The sequence below is a fragment of the Triturus cristatus genome, chromosome 4_2 (genome assembly GCF_964204655.1).
Source record: "Triturus cristatus chromosome 4_2, aTriCri1.1, whole genome shotgun sequence".
Taxonomy (NCBI): domain Eukaryota; kingdom Metazoa; phylum Chordata; class Amphibia; order Caudata; family Salamandridae; genus Triturus; species Triturus cristatus.
In genome coordinates, this window is record NC_140586.1 from 296,120,418 (window position 1) to 296,142,101 (window position 21,684).

The 21,684-nt window shown below is 44.7% G+C and overlaps 1 protein-coding gene across 1 annotated transcript in view; it reads left to right on the forward strand.

Moving 5' to 3' along the window:
- Window positions 1-19,354, forward strand: part of TNN (tenascin N) — a 190,555-nt gene extending 171,201 nt beyond the window's left edge. Inside the window, exons 12-14 of the mRNA XM_085601594.1 lie at window positions 8,808-8,975; window positions 10,361-10,524; window positions 16,858-19,354. Coding sequence (XP_085457720.1) covers window positions 8,808-8,975; window positions 10,361-10,524; window positions 16,858-17,001 — 476 coding nt within the window. The 3' untranslated portion in view covers window positions 17,002-19,354. The remainder of the gene's footprint in view (window positions 1-8,807; window positions 8,976-10,360; window positions 10,525-16,857) is intronic.
- Window positions 19,355-21,684: the final 2,330 nt, after the last annotated feature.

The window sequence follows — 21,684 nt, forward strand, 5'->3', positions numbered from 1 at the left end:
GACCAGCAAAAGAGAAGGGGATATTCATCTCAGACAAACGCTTCCGGAGATTAAGAAAACCCTTTCTCCTTATCACCGTGTCCCTGGCAAAGTCTTGAGAAATTGAGATACGATGGCCATTCCAAGAGACAGCGCTAACCTTCCGCATATGGGCCAAAATCTGCTCTGTATGTTGATGACGCAGCGGTTTAAAAATTATCGCCCTTGGTTGCGTAGCAGACTTGGGGCGAAAGGAGGGGACACGGTGTGCCCGTTCCAGTTCAAAATCTTTATTGAAAGAAATTTGTAGTGTAGATGGAATCCATTGATAAAGAAACTCAATCATGGAAGATGAATCTTTCTCAACCTCCTCTGGAAGACCAAAAATACGCAGGTTGGATCTACGATTACGATCCTCTTGTTCAGTGAGGTCTTTCCTCAATGCTGCCATAGAACGCTCTATCTGCGTGAGAGATCTAGAGTGCTTTTGCATGGTATCCTCTGCGCCACTAATCCGTGCTTCTGTACCTGAGACACGAAGGGAAAGGGCCTTGAAATCATTCCTGATGGCTAATACCTCCACCTGCAGTAAATCTGTATTTGTCTTAGTAGACTGCGCAATTTCATAGACCTCATTAAGGCGCGTCAGGATGGACTCAAGAGTCGAATTAGTGTCTTTAGGAGCAGACTCAGGAGTTGGGGATACCTGTTTGGACCTCTTAAGAGATGCTTTAGAGTCCTTAACGTCTTTAGCATTCGGTGAAGGGGCCATATTCTCAGCCATAGGGCAAACCACCTCCACAGGAACAAAATACACCTCCTCAGATAGAGCGAGAGCAAGAAATGTCAGGGGCTGTAAAACACTCAATGTGCGAGAGGAAAAATGAACAGGAAGGAATAATGTACTTGCATCAAAAGAGCCGAGTAGAGATTATGGCAGGCGATCCCCGTCAGAAAAAAACACCACACAAAAAAAACTCACGTGCTGCAGGCACCAGTAGGCACACACCGACACCTGAAAACAACCAAAATCAGGCCAAGAGCAAGGAAGTCTCACATAGGGAAGTGGCAGTGCGTCTGATGAAAAATAAAGTAGCAGAACCCACAAAAAAAACACGCAGTGGGCAGCACTACAATAGGCGGCAGAAAAAAAACAAAATAAACTCAAGAAAAGTGAAAAAACGTCACCAGCTCCTGTATGCCTCCATTCCTGACAGGACAGACCAGTAGCGTCGTCGTGAAGAGGTGATAGTACAAACTCCCTCACAGAAGAAACAAAATGGCGGCTGCTCGTGCAGACATGAAGCGCCACCTCAAAATGCCGAAATATGGAGTCTGGCCACTCTTCATCACCAGAAAAGACCCTCGTGGCGTACACGGCAGTTTCCCAGGCAGGATGTCATCCTCTGCGCTGAACAGGGCATTCCTCAGCGGCAGAAATGTCTCCGTCGGCCCCTGCTCTTTACGGAGCACAAGCGCGATCCGCCATCTCGCAGCGGCGCGCAAGCCACGCCCCCACCCATAAATATGGCCCCTTTAAACGCAACACTATGCGTGAAAGGGGCGTTCCATGGGTGTTTCTGTGGGTGTTCCCACGCAACACCCATGGAACCAGACACACTTACAGATTTACAAGGAATATTAAACCTGGAAATGCATCAAAATGCTACGCCACCCTAGGGGTGGCGTAGCGAGGTGCAACGAGGAGAAATGTTTTAATTTCTCCTCGTTTTTTTCCTCTTTCAAAGCGTGCTGCATTCTACTGCACTAATTGAAAGAGGAAGATGCCTGTAGTGATTGTTTTTGTGCGGGAAGGTGCCCCTTCCTGCACAAAAACTATCTCCGTATGACGCAGGCATCCTTGCACCATGGTGCAAGGGTGCCGGTGCATGGCAGCTGTTTGTGCGCCAGCGCAGGGAAGAGCACAGGAATGTGACATATTATTTGCAAATATGTTGCATTCCCGTGCTTTGAAAGTGCCGCAGCGTGACGCAGCCAAAGGACTTGCGTTGCGGCGCTGTGACACTTTCTTGTAAATCTGCCCCTACTGTGCCAACTGTCACTAATGGAAACCTAACTAAGCCATCCCATAGAACTGAAATACAAATTACACATTCTACTGAAGATACTTTATGTAAAACCAACCAACTGACATGCAAACCAAATAAAAATGCAAACAGATTACTCCACACCTTCCCCTCTTAAAACAAAACATAAACAAAGAAATAATCAAACAGAATTTGTTACTGAACATTACCAAATTTGGATAAGATCGCAAATCCTTAATGCAGTTATGTAAATTATCAGTTTTTCAGCATTCTACCTGACCTGGTAACACACCTGATTCATTATCACACTCCTTTGAAATCATCTCTAAAGAACCATCAGCGAGTGCTCCACTTTGGGTGTTCCCACCAAAACATCCACATCACCAGCTACATCACGATCACCATCACCTTTATTACCACTTCCGAGTCAATAACAACAAGCCCATGATTCCCCAAGGACACCCTCCTCAACACTCCAGAACCCACTTGCCGCACCATCCCTCACATAATGCATATTATCATCATTACAATCAGAAAACACTTTGATCTGATCTCTTTCCAACACAACAACTTCACGGTTAGAACAGCATAGTTCATTTTCGAAACCAACCAACACTTCTTTCACAGTGACCACCTTCAATGGTCCCACAAAACCAAACACGCCTTTCGTTTCAATGCATTCTTCCCTCTAACACAAATTCTCCAACTTGCACAACCAACTTTTAGAATCTAAACCACTGAATACATTATTTTTTCATTATACCTTGTTTCTCTTCCACCCTATCCAAAAAGGTAAGAGCACTCCAAACCACTATTCGTATCAGATAACTTAATCAACCACCTAGGCATAAGCTTGCTTCCACCATCTCTACACTTGACGTATTTGAAACGACTCACAGCAGTAGTTGTATGTGGGGAATTACGGTCCTACCACATGTGTTCCTTTACCATCAACTCAAAATCTTTTCCAAAAGCTACAGCCAGTTGAATCCGGTATTTTTGTAGTTGTAAAGCGCAAACTACTAACCCCTAAGGGTCTCAAGGCGCTGGGGGCCATCGGGGAGATCAAGGGGCATATTATCAAGGACGGCGATAAAAATTATCGCCGCTTTAGCGGCAGAAAACTGCCGCTAAAGCGGCGATAATGGGCTTGATAATATGCCCTTGAGAATTCCAATAGAAGTCCATGTTCTGGTGTTTCACCCCATTATCTGATATTAATTCCAGGAGTGGACCTTCAGTATAGGAAACCCTCCCCAAAAGGTACAACACCACGTCAGTATTGGCATTCCGCACAAACTCATGATTAATCCATTTAGAATAGTAATCAATAAGAACAGTTGACTACTGTTTATCAACTAGTATAGCAAAATCAAGTGCTACCTTCTCCCACTGTTTGTTGAGTAACAGAACTGTAACTAGATGAGTACTCCTCACCTTCCAATATTTATTAGATTTTATAAATTCACTGCACACATCCACAAAATCCTCAACCTGTCTACCCATTGATGACCACATCACAAAATAAACACTCACTCCCAGTCACAGATTTGGGTTTAATCCATTGTTATTTTGCTCGCCATGTCACCTCAGTTTGAACCCAGCCATATGCAAATAAGTTTTGATCCTGCTCCCCATGGGAAGAGTCCATCCCAAACTGCCAGGCCTGGTCCTCCTTGGACCAGAAACACGCATCCTGGGTATTATCCCTCATCAGTCAGGCTGGCTTGAATCAAGTGGCGTAGCAAGCAAGAGACCCACATTTGGGCATACCCTTACCCACTGAGTGTGCACAGAGCAACATCACAAAATACAATGATGGACGGAGTGTTAAAACGTTTCAAACACTCACCCCCAGTCACAGATCTGGGTTTAATCCATCGTTTTTTTGCTCGCCACGTCACCCCAGTTTGAACCCAGCCATATGCAAATCAGTCTTGACCCTGCTCCCCAGGGGATCAGCTCAGTCTGAACTGCCAGGCCAGGTCCTCCCTCGGTCCATCATTTTATTTTGTGATGTTGCTACCCATTAATGGTCATCAGAAATTCTCATGCAGAAGTTTCTTAGTAGCAGTGCATTCCAAATGCCCTTTATAAGCAATGGATGTCATATTTTCCCACACAGCCCCTGGAGGAATAAGCCTATCTCCTCTCAGCAACACAATCAATCTTCCCCAGCTCAGTGGAAACCTGTGCACAGCTTCACATTTCTCCTTTTACACTCCTCTGATTAGGCCAACTTCTACACATATTCTCACCAACTTTCTGTAAACAGCATTGTTATCCATTGCCTACCTCCATACTTCCTCTGACACACTTTCCAAACACAAGTGCAAAATATTAATTGTAGTAACAATTACATTGTTCAGAGGTAATTGATAACACCCAACTATGTTTTAAGAGTGCAGGCTGACACACAATCATATTTGTTCCCCCTACTTTCTTGCTATCACTATAGCTGAAACCCATTCTGCTGCACCCACAGGCTGAATAATGTCTTGAGCACGTAGCCCATCAAACACTTCTTTCAACACACTCCTTACACTGAGGGTAATATTACTTGCTTTATGGCCAATACAAATAGCCCCTTTCCTCAGTTTAATTCTATATTAAAATCTCTTGACTTTACCTATTTTGTTAGCGAAACCATCACCAAACCTCTCTAAGCAGTCTCTCAATTCATTTATTCTTCAAGTAGCACAGTGTCTCAGTTTCCAGCTTTAATATGATTCGAAGCCTGCCCTAATCTACCCATCCTATTATATCTATTGCTTCAGTTGCAACATACATTTTTGCAAAGATACATCTGTCCTTAAAACCCAAAACATCCTCAAAAAACCCATAGCACTAATACTATGACCAGAGGAGGTGGTGCGTCATTGCCGATTCCTCTGAATGTTGGCAATGTGTTGGTTCCGAGCCTCGCAAATCGAGATGCGTTGTCATTGGCTCCTTCAGCTGTAGGTAATGCATCATCATCATCAAGCCGTGCAGGTGGCAATGTGACGTCTCGTCCTCAGCGGCAGCAGTGATGCTTTGGCGTTGAGGGGAGATACAGCAGTTCCGACCCACGCAATGACAGTGATGCATGGAGTTTGGTGGATACAGAACAGAAAACCCACTTCCAAGGGCCCAGGATGGGATTACCACCCCTTGACAGGGCAAGGACTCCCAGTTGGCAGAGTCCTGGTGTGGTAGCAGGGTTGTTCGAAGTCTTTGATGTCCTTGAGACTTCAGAACAGGAGGTAAGCCAGCAAGCCCTTGGAATCCCTTTAGTGTAGAGATGCAGGTCCAGTACATTTCACTCACAGGCAAGGAGGACAGCAGGGCAGGCACAGCAGATCAGGAGTCCAGCATAGTCCAGGGGAGTGGCAGTCCTTTCAGAAGCACAAAAGTCTCTCTTCCTGGCAGAGTATCCACAGGTTCAGAAGCCTACTGAAGTGCGTGCTTTTGAAGTGGGAGAAACTTCAAAGAGAGATCTATGAAGTACACAGAGGCCCTACCCTTCCTGCCTTGGCACCTGACTCACTACAGGAGAGTATGTAGCCCTTTGAGTGGGAACATGCACAGCCTATTCAAGTGTAACTGTCAGCTCCTCTCTCCCATTCTGCCAGGATGGCCATCAGTTTGTTGACGGTCCATCAGCTCTCTGTGTGTGACTGTCTGGAGGGATTGCACAAAGCCCAGCTTTCACCCACCCCAGACGCATATTCAGAGGCAGGCAGAAGGCACAGAATGGTGAAAGTAAGAAAATGCCAGCTTTCTAAAAGTCGCATTTTCAGGCTTGCAACTTAAAATCCAACTTTACCATGATTTTAAATTGTGAGTCCACAGACACCAAACTTGAAAAGTCTGTCTTATCCCATTTGGAAACTACACTTATAAAGTATCATAAGGTAATCCTAATGTTAACCTACAGGAGAGATAGGCCTTGCAGTTGTGAAAAACGAATGTACTACCCTGCCCCTGGGGCTGTCCAGGGCCTACCTTAGGGGTGACATATGTTTTAAAAAGGAAGGTTTGGACCTGACCAGAGGGTTAACTTTCCAGTTCGACATGGCAGTTTAAAACTGCACACACAGGCTCTGCAATGGCAGGCCTGAAACATGTTTCAAGGGCTACTAAAGTAGGTGGCACAATCAGTGCTGCAGGCCCACTAGTAGCATTTAATTTACAGGCCCTGTGCACATATAGTGCACTGACTAGGGTATCACAAGTAAATTAAATATGCCATTGGTGGATAAGCCAATGTTACCATGTTTTAGAGAAAGAGTACATGCACTTTAGGACTGGTTAGCAGTGGTAAAGTGCTCTGAATCCGAAGGCCAGCAAAAATGTAGTCAGCAAAACAGGAGGTCAGAAGGCAAAAAGACATGGGAAACCACACTAAGGATGCTAGGTCTAACACGGTGTTTCTTTGAAAACACAAAAATGCTGCCAGAAGAAAAATATTTGAAGGGGCCTCGTTATTGCTCATTCACCATCTAAACACTTTCAAGCTTCATGGGGGTGCAGCAACACCTCCTTTACTCCTAGTTCCAGCACCATTGATAGGCCCTTTGTTCCAAACCCTCCAACCCATTCTGGAGTAAGCCTTGTCTTCTCACAATCGCAATTCTTGGACAATCAGTGTCACAAACCGAGTAAATTTGTTGCATGATTGGAGTGCCATAGTACCTAAGGCCCAGGGACAACAGTCAAATATGACTGCACCCAATACAGATACTGGCCACTAACCTCTAACTGACCATGCATACATCAAAATGCCAGACACAGACACTCACACTCTTTTCATGGGAGGTGAGAAACTGAACTGTCAATGAAAAATTGAGACCCCCTTCAGTGTGACTTGATTGGTGCATATGGTAACCAACAATCTCCAAATAATTCAGGACTTTGTGTCCGGTGCTGGACTTTTCTGTCATAACCTAATGCATCCTGGGTGTTGTAGTATTGCCTTCCTTCCTTTGAATTAATTAGATCAATGTAAGACTGAGGCTAAAAACCCAGCAACCCACAACATTAAAAAGTAAGGTATGAAGTTACTTTTCCTTCACCAGTCACTTGGGTGGCTCACACATTACAAGGTTAACTAACTAATTAACCATTAAGCGGTCCGTACTTTCGTCTTAGAAGAACCCACCCTCTCCCATTGGAAAAGTTTTTGCTTATCACATAGTTAGAATAGAAACGTACATAATATTTTGCATAGTTACATAGTTTCATAAATAGTACTGTTTCATGGCTCTTTGCATAGTTAGATAATTAATACTGCGCAGCAGTTACACAGTGTCATTGCAATCAGATTACATTCATTGTTTCATAGTACAAATTCAAAGTTACATATTTATTTTCCTTTTATAATTATGGGACAAAATGGATACAGCTCCATAGTTACTCAATTTCATAGTGACACTATAGTAACATACTTTAATACCAAAGCCGTGCAAGTACCGCTGACCGTATTACGAGTTAAAAATGTGTAACTCATAATACGGCGTGTGGTCCTTTGCTATTCCCATGGCGGTTCCTGGAAAACAGACACCGCAATGGGAACAGCAAAAAGGTTCCAGCACGGCATGGACGTAGATGTCCATGCCGTCCTGGAACAATGTGGGGGTACAGACAGGGGAGTACATGTTGTGCCCCCCTGAATGTATCCCCTAGGTAGGGAGCCATGGGGAGCCCTGTAGGGCCCCCTTTGCTCCCGCATCCCAGCCTTTTCATGGCGGGGCTCCACCATGAAAAGGCTGGCAGTCCAGGAACTCGTAATGTGCTGAGCAGGACTGTGCCAGTCCCCACTCAGCATATTGCATTGAGGTGCCGCCAGGAAATGGCTGTTCCCTGACGCAACCGACGCTCCACCCCCGCAGCGACTTTAGAAGTCGTAAAACGGCAAATGGTGGATCGCCACTGCTGCGCCACCACGAGTCTGGTGGTCGGAAGACTCGTAATCAGGCCCATAGTTATTACTGAAAGAAGACCATGTGGGCCCGATACACTAAAAAGTTTAGTCTCAGATTTAAGTGTTTTATAGAAATTATATTTGTTGGATGGGAAATGCATTTTAAAATGGTATCTGGTAGCAGGGCTGTAGTAAGCCTTAAAATACAACATGGAGTCTGTGAAACTGTGTTGTTCAATGCCAGGTTCACAAGCTTCATATTCTATCAAAAAAATCCTATATTTCCCTGGCGAGTTCCACAATATGTGACAAAACACGTTGACGGATCTGTTAGAATAAATTGTGGAATAACTACACATTTGGAAGTGAAAAGAAGCATTTATCCAACATTTGAAGTCAATTAGTATATATTGCATTACATACGTAATGGATGGTTATATTGTTTATGTGTATTCAAGGATTTCTTTTAAAAGCAGAATAGGAGAACCTTGCAGTTTTGCTTTAGGGGCCCTCTATCAAACAGACACTGATACATAAATGGAATGAGCTTTGGTGTGCTAGGAGTTTGTTGCCTCATCTGCCATTTTGTATATATGTCACTTCAGTTGAAAAACATGTTCTAATAAATGAATTTTTTCATTATCCGTCCACAAAATATCATGATTTTTTTGTCAGGGCGAATGCACTTTCTTGTACCCTTTCCTAGCAGCCCTATTAAAATTACAGTTGAATGCATGCGCCTCTAGGATTTCAACCCACCTAGATTTAAAGCATTGTCAGAGTCAGAGAGTGCCATTTTGAATCGAGCCTATTGCCTAACTTAACTATTTGCACTCTGAAAAATGATGTCCTTTGTTTGTGATCTGTACTTGCAGGGCTGGACAAGTTGCATGAGCTGACCAACAAGTCCTCAGTCCGCTATGAGCTACGGGTAGACCTTCGTACTGCTGATGACTCGGCCTACGCCCAGTACGACCTTTTCCGGGTGGCTTCCAGCAAAGACAAGTACAGGCTCAATGTCAGCGGTTATAAAGGCACCGCAGGTATGATCAAACCCACTGCTTTATGGGGTTTGCGTGTGTGGGAGAACTAGCCGAGACCTCCCATCAGTCCCCTCCACCAGACCACCGCTCAAAGATGGCGCCACCACACCTTGTGTTTTCCTATTCATGATATTCCCATCAGTCCCTTCCACCAGATCACCTCTCAAAGATGGCGTCCCCACACCTTGTGTTTTCCTATTCATGATTTTTTGGTTTCTTCCCCTCCATCGCCTCTGGATGTGAAAAAATAGTTCAACTAATTTGTTGGTGAAGGAGTATTTATACTGCATTCCTCATTACAAAGTGCTATTACTGCTGTGTGTGTTTCAGTTATCACTGCACCGATATATATAGATGCTAAGAGGCGCTATGAATTTCCACGAACCACTCACCGAGTACAGTTGTGACGCTGTTAATGCTCGCCTCCCTTCGCTGAGTTTCCCTTGGTACCTCAACTCTCGTTCAAATGTACATGGGGAAAGGAAGGAAGGATGAGAGTGCTTGGGATGAGGAGTGAGCCTCTCCTTTCAAGGAAGAGTAAGGTTGAGAATTGTTTTTAAAAAACCGAATGTATGGGAGAGTGAGAATGGAGAAGGGCAGACACTCTATGGGAGGTGGCTTCTAGTATTGAATTGAAAACGAACTCCGTGGTGGATAGCTTCCGGGAGGAACTGGGGAAATTACTCTTTGGGAGGTTGCGTTTGGGATAAATTGAAAATATTGGGAGGAATTGAGAGTGATCACTCCCTCAAAGTTCACATCTAGAAGGAACTGTGCCCTCTGCATGCAAGGTGGAGTCTGGAATGAGCTAACAACTGTCTCTCTACGGAGGTGAACTGAAAACTCTCTTCCTGGGTGGTGGAGTCAGGGACAAACTGAGATTTTGCCATGTAAGCGGAGGCCTGGGAGGAACTGAGTCCACTCTCATTAGAGGTAGAATCTTCAAGTGTCTTTTCGCGATGACTCCATGGGAGATGGGATCTGAGAGCAAACAGGAATGATCTAATGTGGAGTTTTGGGAGATCTGCATCTAGTGACTTATTTGGAGATGGCGTCCTGTGGAATCTTAGGTGATTTGCTCTTGAAAAGATGTCATCTGTGTGGGCTCAAAACAATAACCCTAAGGGATGTTATCTGGGGGTGGGGGCAGAATATACTAGATCCATAAATATGCTTATTACATGAACTCTAAATGCGGGTGAACTTTGGAATTTGTCAGTGATTCACTCAGTGGACTAGTGATTGACAGGTATTGAGTGCACTAACCTCTAAGGGATGGAGCTGTATGGCCGGGAAGACACAGTGCCTGACTGAATGCGGTCCTGGAGTCTTTGTGTATCTCTTGGATATCACTTACATACTTACCTCTGATCTCTGCCTTTCAGGGGATGCCATGACCTACCACAATGGCTGGAAGTTCACAACATACGACAAGGACAATGACATAGCGCTCAGTAACTGTGCCATGACTCACAAAGGGGCCTTCTGGTACAAGAACTGCCATCTGGCTAACCCTAATGGCAACTATGGAGACACTGGACACAGCCAGGTAAGTGGGGTGCCAAGACAGTCTGCATGGGGATGAGGGAGGCCATCAGTCCTTCTGACTCGGGAGTCAGTACCTCCTACGGTGGCAAGAGCACAAGCAGAACACTCGGTGGAGCGAGAGGGGTGTCAAGACCTTCAGAGGCACGAGATGAGGCATGGAATCCGGAAAAGTGAGTGGCGGTTTAAGACCTCCTGCAAGAAAAGAGGAGACCACCCAACCATGTGAGTGGGATGTTAAGATCTTCTGCGGACGGAAGAGCACAGGCAGCTTACTCAAATGAGTGAGCGAGTTCACAAGATCTTCTGCAGACGATAAAAACACAAACACGCCACTGGGTTCGGTAAGAAAGGTGTCAAAACTTCCTGCACAAGGAGATGAGGTCACACAGACATGTGAGTGGGATGTAAGACCTTCTGCAGAGGCAAGAGCACAGACAGGGCGCTCAGCCAACTAAGTGGTGTAGCAGCAGGTCAGTTTACAGTGGCACAAAAAGACAGGACACCCATACAGGTTTGAGAGAGAGAGAGAGAGAGAGAGAGAGAGAGAGAGAGAGAGAGAGAGAGAGAGAGAGTGTGTGTGTGTGTGTGTGTGTGTGTAGAATTTCTTTTCATCAGAAAAGTTTTGTGAAGTTCTTGATTTCTGCCCTTCACGAATTTTAGAATACTTCCTACTTTACGTTTGCCCATGCAACGTTTTTTTACATGCAATGGTATAATTTTTTACCTTATAGAAAGATGAGTTTTACACTAATTGAACTAAGCTGGAAGAAAATGCAGAATGTTTCTCTGAAAGATTACTCTTTAAGGAGCTTTGCTGTGCACAAAGGCAGTGAGCAAGATAATAGTACTAAGGCACTAATTCCAGGGCCATGCAAAACCAGATGTACTAATTTGTAGAGTGCAGCACTATCCACCACAGGGGTATCTGGGCGCTGAGGGAGCCGTTTCTTCATCGAAAAGCCAGGTTTGGTGTCCACCAGGGAGAGTGCTGTTCGGAGGTGGAGAGGCAGGCTTGGCGGTGATGCAGGAGAAGGAGTGGCCGCCGCTGCAGCTGTGTCAGATACGAGGGGTGTGTGAGAGGGCAAGCTAGGTGGAGCACAGGTGCCTTGAGCGTAGATGGAAGTTCAGTCAGTGGTTGATGTAGGATGGACCTTGGTCTTGAAGAGCTTTGTAGGCGTGTGTGAGGATCTTGAACCGGCAGCTCTTCTGGATGGAGAGCTAGTAGAGGTTTCTGAGGTGTGGAGTGATGTGGTCCGTTTGAGGAGGTCTAGGATGAGTCTGGCAGCCTGCGTTCTGTATGGTCTGGAGTCTTCCGATGAGTTGGAAGGAGATTCTGGCATAGAGAGCGTTGCCGTAGTCGAGGCAACTGGTGACAAGGGCCTGTGTGGTAGTCTTTCTGGTGTTGATTGGGATCCATCTGAAGATTGGGTGTAGCATGCGGAGGGTATGGAAGCAGAGGAGGCAACTGCTTTGACTTGTCATTTCATGGTCAGTTGGCTGAGGTTGTTTGTATCGTTGGTTGGTGTGGGTCCAGGTTCTGCCAGTCACCAGGTGTGGTCCCAAGTGGAGGTTTTCTTTTCGAAGTTCAGAACTTCCGTTTGTCAAAGTTGAATTTGAGGCAGTTGTCTATGATCCCTTTAACTACGTCGGTGGTGCAGAAGTTGGTTTTAGCATTGGAGGGGTCCTTGGTGCGCAAGAGGATTAGTTGAGTGTTGTCTGCGTAGAAGATTATGTTGAGTCCGTGGAATCTGACGACGTCTGCGAGGAGTGTCAGGTAGATGTTGAATAGGGTGGGGCTTAGGGATGATCCTTGTGGTACACACCATATGATGCCTTTGGGTGCGGAGGTGTAGGGGTACAGTCGGGTGCTCTGTGTGTGTCCTGTGATGAAGGAGGCGGTCCATTTAAGAGTGTTTTGTTGTATGCTGATGTTGTAGAGTCTATTGATGAGGGTGTGGTGGGAGGTGGTGTTGAATGCAGCGGAGAGGTTGAGTAGGATCTAGGCCGCAGTTTCTTCACGGTCGTGGAGAGTTCGGATGCCATCTGTGGTGGTGATCAGCGTAGTCTCAGTGCTGTGGTTGGCGCAGAATCCTGATTGAGAAACGTTGAGGAGGCGGTTGTGTTCCAGGTATTCGGTGAGTTGTTTATTGATGGCTTTCTCGAGTACCTTTGCTGGGTAGGGGAGCAGGAAGACCGATCAGTACCTTTAGTGGTTGCTTGGTTCTGCAACGAGTTTCTTTAGGAGGGGTCTGACCCATGTGTGTTTCCATTTTTGTGGGAAGGCTGCTGTGGAGATGGATGGTGGTGAGTTCCATGCTGATCGAGTTGGCTCTGAAGTTGAAGAAATGGTGGGGACAGGGGTCGGTGGGTTCCCTGGAGTGAATGGATGAGATGATAGCTGTGGTGGTCTGAGTGGTGAGTGGAGACTAGGTGGTGGTTGTCTGGCTGGTGTTTACTTGGAGGTTGAGGTTGCCGAGGCTGAGCGATGTGGTTTGGGGGTCGACGTTGCTGTAGATGGTGGCGATTTTGCTGTGGAAGTAGTCTGAGTATGTCGCAGAGTTCTTGTGAGGGGTAGACGGTGTTCTCAGCGGTTGTCGGGTTGGAGAATTCTTTGACTATTCTGAAGAGCTCCTTCATATGGATGGCTGCGGTGTCGATGTGGGCAGTGATGACTGCTCTCTTGGCTTCCTTGAAGTTCCAGTGGTAGTTGCTAAGGGCTGTTTTGTGAGCAGCCTTGTCGGAGGGGTTCTTTGTGGTGCGCCATGTCTTCTCAAGTTGGTGGCAGCTGTGCTTGGCGGTTCTAAGGTCTGGGGTTCACCAGCTGGCATGTTTGGAGGTTTTGTTGGCCGTTGCTGGTTTCTGCGAGGTAACTCTGTCAGCGCAGTTGGTGATCTAGGCAAAGAAGTTCTGGACAACTTGGTCAAGGTCTCTTGAATTTCGGGTTGTGTGGTGCTGAGGTGTTGTGTCCGTTGTGTGTCTGTTACCTTGCTCCAGCTGTGGTGGGTGGCACTGTGGTGCATGGTGAATGTGTGCTGGGCGTCATTGATGGTGAAGTGGACGATGGTGTGGTCAGTCCAGAATCTGAATGGGGGATTAACCATTAATTTCACATAATTTTCCCTTCCAAGATGCACAGACCTCAAATTTGCAATATTTGAATTAGGCTTTACCTGGCCAAGATCACACAGACAAACACTCATGAGGTGCCCAGTTCATGCATCACTTTTTATCCTGTAGCATTCAAAACATCAATTTGCACCTAAATAGAGATTTGTGCAGCACTCGGAATAAGGGCCTAGGTGTAAAGCATAGCTTATGTAGCAATCATTCAGGTAGTGTTCAATAAGAATGTATGACCTAAATGCTGCAAATGAAACAATAGTCACAGAAATATGAGAAAAGGAAAAAATTCACAATGTTGAAAGAGTCTAGGCCTGACAGAATCTTTGCAAGGCATTATGTATATGGAAAAATGTGCATGGGTGTGTACATGCTAAGGCACTTAGGGGCATAATATCAAGACAGGCGATAATGGGCTTGATAATATGCTCTATGGAATTCCAGTTGAAGCCAATTTTAGATGTGAAGGAAATCTAACCTGGGCTTCAATTGGAATTCCATAGAGCATATTATCAAGCCCATTATCGCCGCTTTAGCGGCAGTCTTCTGCCGCTAAATCGGCGATAATTTTATCGCCTGTCTTGATAATATGCCCCTTAGATCCTGTTTTAGAACCCACGCGTGGCTTTCCAGCCTGCCTGATCTCCAGATGCCTGGCTTCACTCCCCCTGTAAGAGGTCAATGGTCCTCTGGCTTATTTTGAGATCCCTGCATGCCTGGTGTAGATCTTGCTGCCTACAATGGATAAGCTGGTGCCAGAATACATTGCAGAAAGAGTAAGCACAGTAGGCACCATGTATTTTAGGACTTTCTTAGTTGGGATATTTGTTTTTATTTTACTCAGACAAAGTCCCAAGATGGGAGTTTTGTTAAAATAAAATAATTAGTAAAATCTATGGCCATGATGTGTAAGGAGGATCTCCCTGCATATCAAGGTGATTGTTTTCCCTGCCCTATTACACACCTTAACAGTGAAAATCATTGATGGTTGTACAACACTAGATAGGGGCAGGTGATCATCACTCTGATCTGATTGCCCAATGATGGACAAGCTTTCAGGCCAAGGGTTTCCAAATAATGAGCCAGCTGAAGCTCCACAATGAGAAACCCTGTTGTCTCCCCCCCCACTAAATGTGATAGAATAACCATGTAGTTGTCAAGTAAGTCATCCTCCATTTTTGGAAAGATATCCCAATCCACCGACCTCTCAATGAAGTCTTAAGTCTATTTTATACCATAGACCTTTTGTGAGGCTTTAAAAACAATGTTGCCCCTAATAACAAAGTGATGGAAGGAATGCTCAAATTAATTTCCACCACTGATGATTGCTTGCGGCTGCATTGCAGTCCATATATTTTGGCCACTGTGCCACTCTCGGCAGAGTCAGCCATTTGCAAATCAGTCTTGGACGTTTTCCAGTAGGAACAGTTCAGCCTGAACTGCCAAGGCAGGTCCCTGCTGGTGGAACCACAATCAACCCCAGACCTCAAGTCCTCTTTGTGCTATGTCTTCTGTCTCGTAAAGACATGCATACTGCCACAGTCAGGGCCATAGTAGCCAGTGTGACTTTTCAGTGGCAGATTAAGTGTGCTCTGTGGTGGCCCTTAATGCGGCTGAGCAGTGAGGCAGGCCCCATGCACACACACACACACATACTCACCCATCAACATGCACACTCATTCACACCCATCCATTCACAGGCGCACGGACATACACCCCCCGTTCACAAGTAAAAACACACACACATACCCATTAACAGCATACACTCGCAAATACAAATAAATTCCTAGATGCACGCATAGACAAAAACATTACAAATATGGTACTTATTGGGCCGCAGCTGTGACAACAGGTTCATTGGGAGGTGAAGCAGAAAGCACCTGAAGGAGCTGGACTCTTCGAGCATGGAAAACAAGACGATCCCACCAACCTCATTCATTGGGTGACCTGTCATTGGCCAGCCAATGAGAAGAGGACCATCCCTCACTCGTCACAGAATGAGAGGGGATCAGTGAGAGTTGCTGACTCCATCCCACTCTGTGATAAGGTGTCATTGAAGCTTAAACAGAAGCACCCAGGTCCGAGTTAATCAGTGACGTGCCCCCTCGTCATGTAAGGGAAGAGATCATGTCCTCAGGGCTTTGAAATCTTCAGCCCGGGAAAGATTGACTCAGGCTGCTAGGAGCCTGTGCCTTTAGCGAACGTACGCCGCCTGACTGCCTGAACCGAACATGGTGAGTTTCTGACAGGCTGACCTTTGCTCAGCCTGACAGTCTTTTTTTATGCTTTGTGAAAGGAGGAGGTGCCAGGGCCCCTCAGCCATTTTTGATGGGCCTTGCCTGAATGTGTTGTAATCTGTAATAGGATATAAAGTCTGCAGGATAAGGCAACCTTCATTAGGTTAAGAACCCCATATCTGACTGAACATATAGTTACCAGTATGTTCAATGCTTTGAGACCTCCCCATGCAGGAAGAGGAAAGGTAGCTGTGGAAGTGGGAGTATGTATGCAACTCACAATAGTGCATCATATTCACCCTAATCCTCTAGACAACCCACCTGCAACTCTACTCTTTAGTCTCGTAATAGGTTCCCTCTAATACTAGACAAAATGAAAGAGAAATAGAGCTGCTGGAGGATGGCAAGTGGGCCATGTCAGGGGGACTGGCAGGATTATTCTTGCATATTTCAAGCTGCTGTTGTCCTTTCCCCTACTGGGGATTGTATTCAATGTCTGCCAGGGAAGGGGATGCAAGGATAGGAGCGCAAGAGACAAAGTTGTATAGTATTATATCTTATTTCCCTCTTCTTGGATTCTCTGTCTCCAGATTCTTAAAGAGGCATCAAAGAGTAACAATAGATTCTGCATAAATGTAGCTTCTTGGCGGTAGTGTTACAGGAGAGGATGCTCGGAGCAAAGGAGTTGTGTGGAAACAGAGTAGAATCTACATTCCTCCTAGCAGCACAATTGAAACAATTAGCTGAAAAATTGTTAGTGGTAATTGTAACAGAAAATGAAATGTGGTGTAATTGTGAAAATGGTGGTGAGAGACAGTGAAACTATACAACAGTAAACATGGTAAAACTCAGTTCCCCTTAGTTCCCACTCAGTTCAACGTCTGGTCGATCCACCTGCTTTCTGTTCATTAGATCACAATTCCCTGCTCTCAGTCTGTTCTTTCTGCCTGCTTTCTAACACTCTGCTCTCACCCTAGGGAGTGAACTGGGAGCCATGGAAGGGGCATGAGTTCTCAATTCCATTTATCGAGATGAAGATCCGGCCCCACGCATCCGCCGCAGATCCCGCACTGGTGAGGAAAAAGCGATCCGTGGCTGGGAAGCGGCAGCATGCCAAGTGACTGCAGGAGGCTGCGCAAGAGAGAGAATGAGTGTGAGGGAGTCAACTGTGGAGGGGCAGAACAAGGCTGGTGGCTGGCTGAAATGGGACCTTCCTTGTTGGCTTGGACTTGGACTGGATACAGCCATTTTATTATGGCCAAGAAATTGGATAGAGATCACCAAATGGTCAATATGGGTATTCTTCACTGCAACATTGCTGTCAATAGTCCTGCACTGCTTGTGAGGTTGTACTGTGTGGAAATGTTCTTACTATGTATGAGGGGGTCATGGAACACACCACCTCGAGTTACAAGCTTTGACAAAGCCAGTATGGTTGACATTGTCTTTATATTGTATTAAAGGAGGGTGATCTACATCATGTGTATATTGTCGGGAAACACACTGCCTGTAACCTCTGTACTTTTTTAACTTGTGTTTGGTATGGTTGGACATACACACAGGCGGTAAATAACACACTATTTATATATCATGTGCTTATTCTTACATTACACTGTTCATTCCCAAGTTTTAGTGTAGGCAGATACAACTAAGACTATAAGTTCTGCATTGTTATATCATGGTGTTGGTGGGGATATACATACAGATAGCTTATTAATGATATTCTATTTGTACGAAGTGCTTAGCGTAGTCTGACTGCTTGGTTTGAATCCTGCTTATCTGAGGCATACATAAAGAAAGACAAGGAAAATTGCTTTATTTGTATCATGATCAGAGCAGATAGACACACAAACTGCCAAACTGAACTATAATGCACTTAGGCCCAGATTTATTAAGCCTCTGGGTTGACCTTGCATCGCGCATGGCACTGCAAGGTCACCGGAAAGGCTTTAGTAAAATTTACAAAGCCACGCAAGGGGCAATTTGCGCCGCCTTGCATGGCTCTGTAAAGAAATGTTGCCCTTGCGCTGTGTTATGTTACATTTAGAGCTGGTAGGCATTATCTGGGTGGAGCATGGGTGTTCCTGTGCATCCACCCATGGATTTGATGCTATTCCAGATTTACAAAGGTTTGTAAACCTAGGATTGCATAAAAGCAGTATGCCTGCTAGAGAAAGGTGTAGCGAGGAGAAAAATATTTTTGTCTCCTTGTTATTTCCTCTTTCTATGTGTGATCCCTTCTGCATCACATATAGATAGAGGAAAATGCCTCAATGGCTTGGTTTTGTGCAGGAAGTTATCCAGGAGGACTGGGGATAGGAGCTGTACAGCCAAAGCATATCTAAAGATGATTGGCCACACTTGACCAGCTGCACAACACCTAGCAGTGGGGCAGTATTTCTTTCTTATGTTGTGTGATATGTCCATCAATGTCTGCCGATCTACCACATCAAGGTGAGTGTTTAATCTGTCTCATTGTCACAGATCAGACACACATATACAGAACCAGATAATCCCATTCACACGGGTATGCAGAGCAACCAGGACTGTACTCCTCTTATTCGTGAGCTGCTGATCTGTGGTCACTACACATTTATGCGCTAGGACAGGATTTCTTTCACTCATAGTTGCAGCATTACACCAATGCTTAATTTGAGCCGGTGGTTTCCGGTGCTCGGCACCAGCAATTTATTCTGAACACAGGCTCTTATAACAGACTGCCACATGATGGCACTGTTTGAATACTTTTGTGAGGAATACAACAACAGTTGTTTAATAATCAAGTATATATTAAAATCACTCATACATGCTGCCAAAAGCTACAAGAATAGCGTGGGTGGCATGCATTAGTCATTTTTAATGTATTTTTAAAGTCTGATTTGTCACACTTGTATGAATGTGATGGTTAGTTGTGATGGTACTATCATTGGCAGCGCTGGCAGGGGCATTTGGCAATTTTACAAATCAAGTACTACTGGACACCTCTCTCATTTGGCTCAGCTGGGGTGTCTATTCACCTTTAAAAAATAGCAGTTGACACGCCCCTTCACGGCCTGTAGTTTTAGGGTCACTTCTTCACACAATGGAATTGGACACCTCTCCTTCATGGCTTCCAGCACTGTTGTCGCTTCACCGTCTTCACAGTCACACACCGGGAATGGAGCGTCATCTTTGTGATCTGCAGCCCTCAAGAGATCTACTGGAAGTCACATGGACATATTGAATTAGGGAAAGGGCACCATTTGTACATGAATCATATGGACCCACTTGCCATCAAGATAACAGCTGGACATGAGTTCCACAAATTTCCAAACAATACTGTGTGTCAGGTTTTCAGGCAAATTGATCGATTGAGCTTGAAAATGTCTCCATACCTTTAAAGGTCCATGCTAACACCCTCCTACAATGTATGGGGACAATTGTATTTAATCAATGATAAACGGTGATCAAATACAGAATATTTGTTTTAATTAATCTGACTATTGTATATCGTTATTTTATACTTGGCTCTTTAACTGCCTTGTTCTCTAGGTAACTTGCTGCACGCTGCCTGGTGGGGCCTGATTTTTGTTTTTATTTATATTGTCTTTTGTGCTGTGCATTGTAGAACCCAGCCAGGTTGACAATGCACTCTCCTTTCAAATGCAAACAAAGCACAACTGCACATGAAATATCAAACAGCACACATATGAGAAATAAAAGGCGTGAGATATGTAAATCATGTCACTTCTATTAGATAGGAGTTCAGCAAAGCTACTTAAGATAGTTGGCAAACTCATTATCCATTAAACATGTGAGATTTAGAATCCTTTGTCCCGCAATGTAGTTTCATCTCAAACTACAACGCGGGACTCTATGAATGCAGAAACTGTGAAATATGTCCCTCAACAATAGGACACCACCAAATGGATTGTAATTATTAATATGAATATCGGATACTATGATAATACTCAGAACATTTCCGAACTACTGATTTGATACAATAATCATTGAGGGGCATATTAGTAGGCCTGGGCGGCAAATTCCGTTCCGTTCGCGGAATTTGCGGAATTTGGGTAATTTCGCGTTATGCGGAGAACGCGAAATTGCCCAAAATGCCGCTTTCCGCGACTTTGCGAAATTTTTGCTTGTTCGCGTTCCCAAAATGCGTGTTCGTGTGATTTTTCTCCCCGAGCACGCAAACAGCGATTGTGAACAGGAAAAAAGCACCGCGAACAAGCAATTCCGCGAGTTCGCGGAATTTCTGCGTGTTCGCGGAGATTTTTTACCGTTTCGCGGAAATTTGCGTAACGCGATTCCGCAAATTCCGCCCACCCCTACATATTAGCAACAGCCAGCGATAATTATCGCTGGCCGTGCTTAGCGATAACTTTTTTATCGCAGGCTATCTCAGGAATGTATCGCCCTGGTAGCGCGTTATTAACAACGCGTTTCTCCAGGGCGATAAAAATTCCAAAGATAGCGAGGTTATCTCCGTTTTGCAGGGAACATCTCTGGTTTTCCACCCCCTATGTAAAGCATATGTAAGTCTGGATTTTAACAGACGTTAGTTTTTGGCGAAAACGGCTGCCTTGTAAATATCGCGATGTGAACATCAGCGATATTTGGAAGGTAGTCCATCTGGGGAACGCCCAGTGACGCCCACTTTGCATCTCATTGGAGATGCAAAAGGAGGCGTTGGGAAAAAGGGTGTTAAGATGCGATTATGCATGTTAGCACCCTCTTGTAAATGGGGCGATATTTTAATCTCCGCTTTTTTGGCTTTTTAAGCCAAAAAAGCAGAGATAAAGCCCTTGTAAATATGCCCCAGAGTCTCTTTACTTAACTGAGAGGATGACATCAGCTGGTCTTACAAACAATTTATGCACAAAAGGATAGGTGCAACAGCATATATTATCCATTCTAAGAAGGAATGTGATTAGAGCCCTGAAGAAATCCGTGAGGACGAAACACGTTGGCTAGGGTTCTTAATGGAATGTGAAAAGAAGCAAATGAATACAAGATTCTAAATCTAACATGTTTAATGGATATTGTGTACTGGTTAAATATATGTATTGAGTTTGTCAACTATCTGAAGTAGCTTTTCTGAACTCCATTCTAATACCAGTGAAATGATTTACATTTCTCAGGGTGCTGAACCATTGTAGACTAATTTAAAGTTGGGAGCTTTTCCCTTTAGAAGTTGAGGGGGGTTGAACATCTGGTTCTGTGCACCAGAGTAAGCATTTAACTGTCCCTAGTGCGGTTGTTTATTGGTTAAGAATTGGCAACCTTAGTTAAAATGAAAGCTACTTATGATCAATGAAAATCTCCCCAATCGACTGACATATCTATCATTGTTACAATAGTGACTGAGCCAGACATGATTATGTTTATGACCGTCATGCCAGATTTGGAATAGTAACCACCTCAGCGAAAGAGCAAGTAAGTATCATCAAGAGCAAGGTTATAACGGTATTAATCACTATAAAATGCCTTTACATGATTAATGAAATACTAGCCATGGCAGCAAGCACTCCTCTGTCACCAGGGAAATATCATCAGCAATAAGTCCCTCTAACTCACTATGAATTACTAATCAAATATCAGGTTTAATATATTTTGGATTGTTATACTTCTCTCTACAGACAAGTTATCAGTTTATGAACTGCATAAGTTTTACTATTGAGTACATACTTTTATTTCCAGACTAAAGATACTCAATTAGGCTAAGCAAAAGTGTGCATTTTTCCTTTGCTGTTTTACCTCAAAATACCAGTTTTTGATTTTAAGAAATACACATTTGGTTACCAAACCTCAAATTA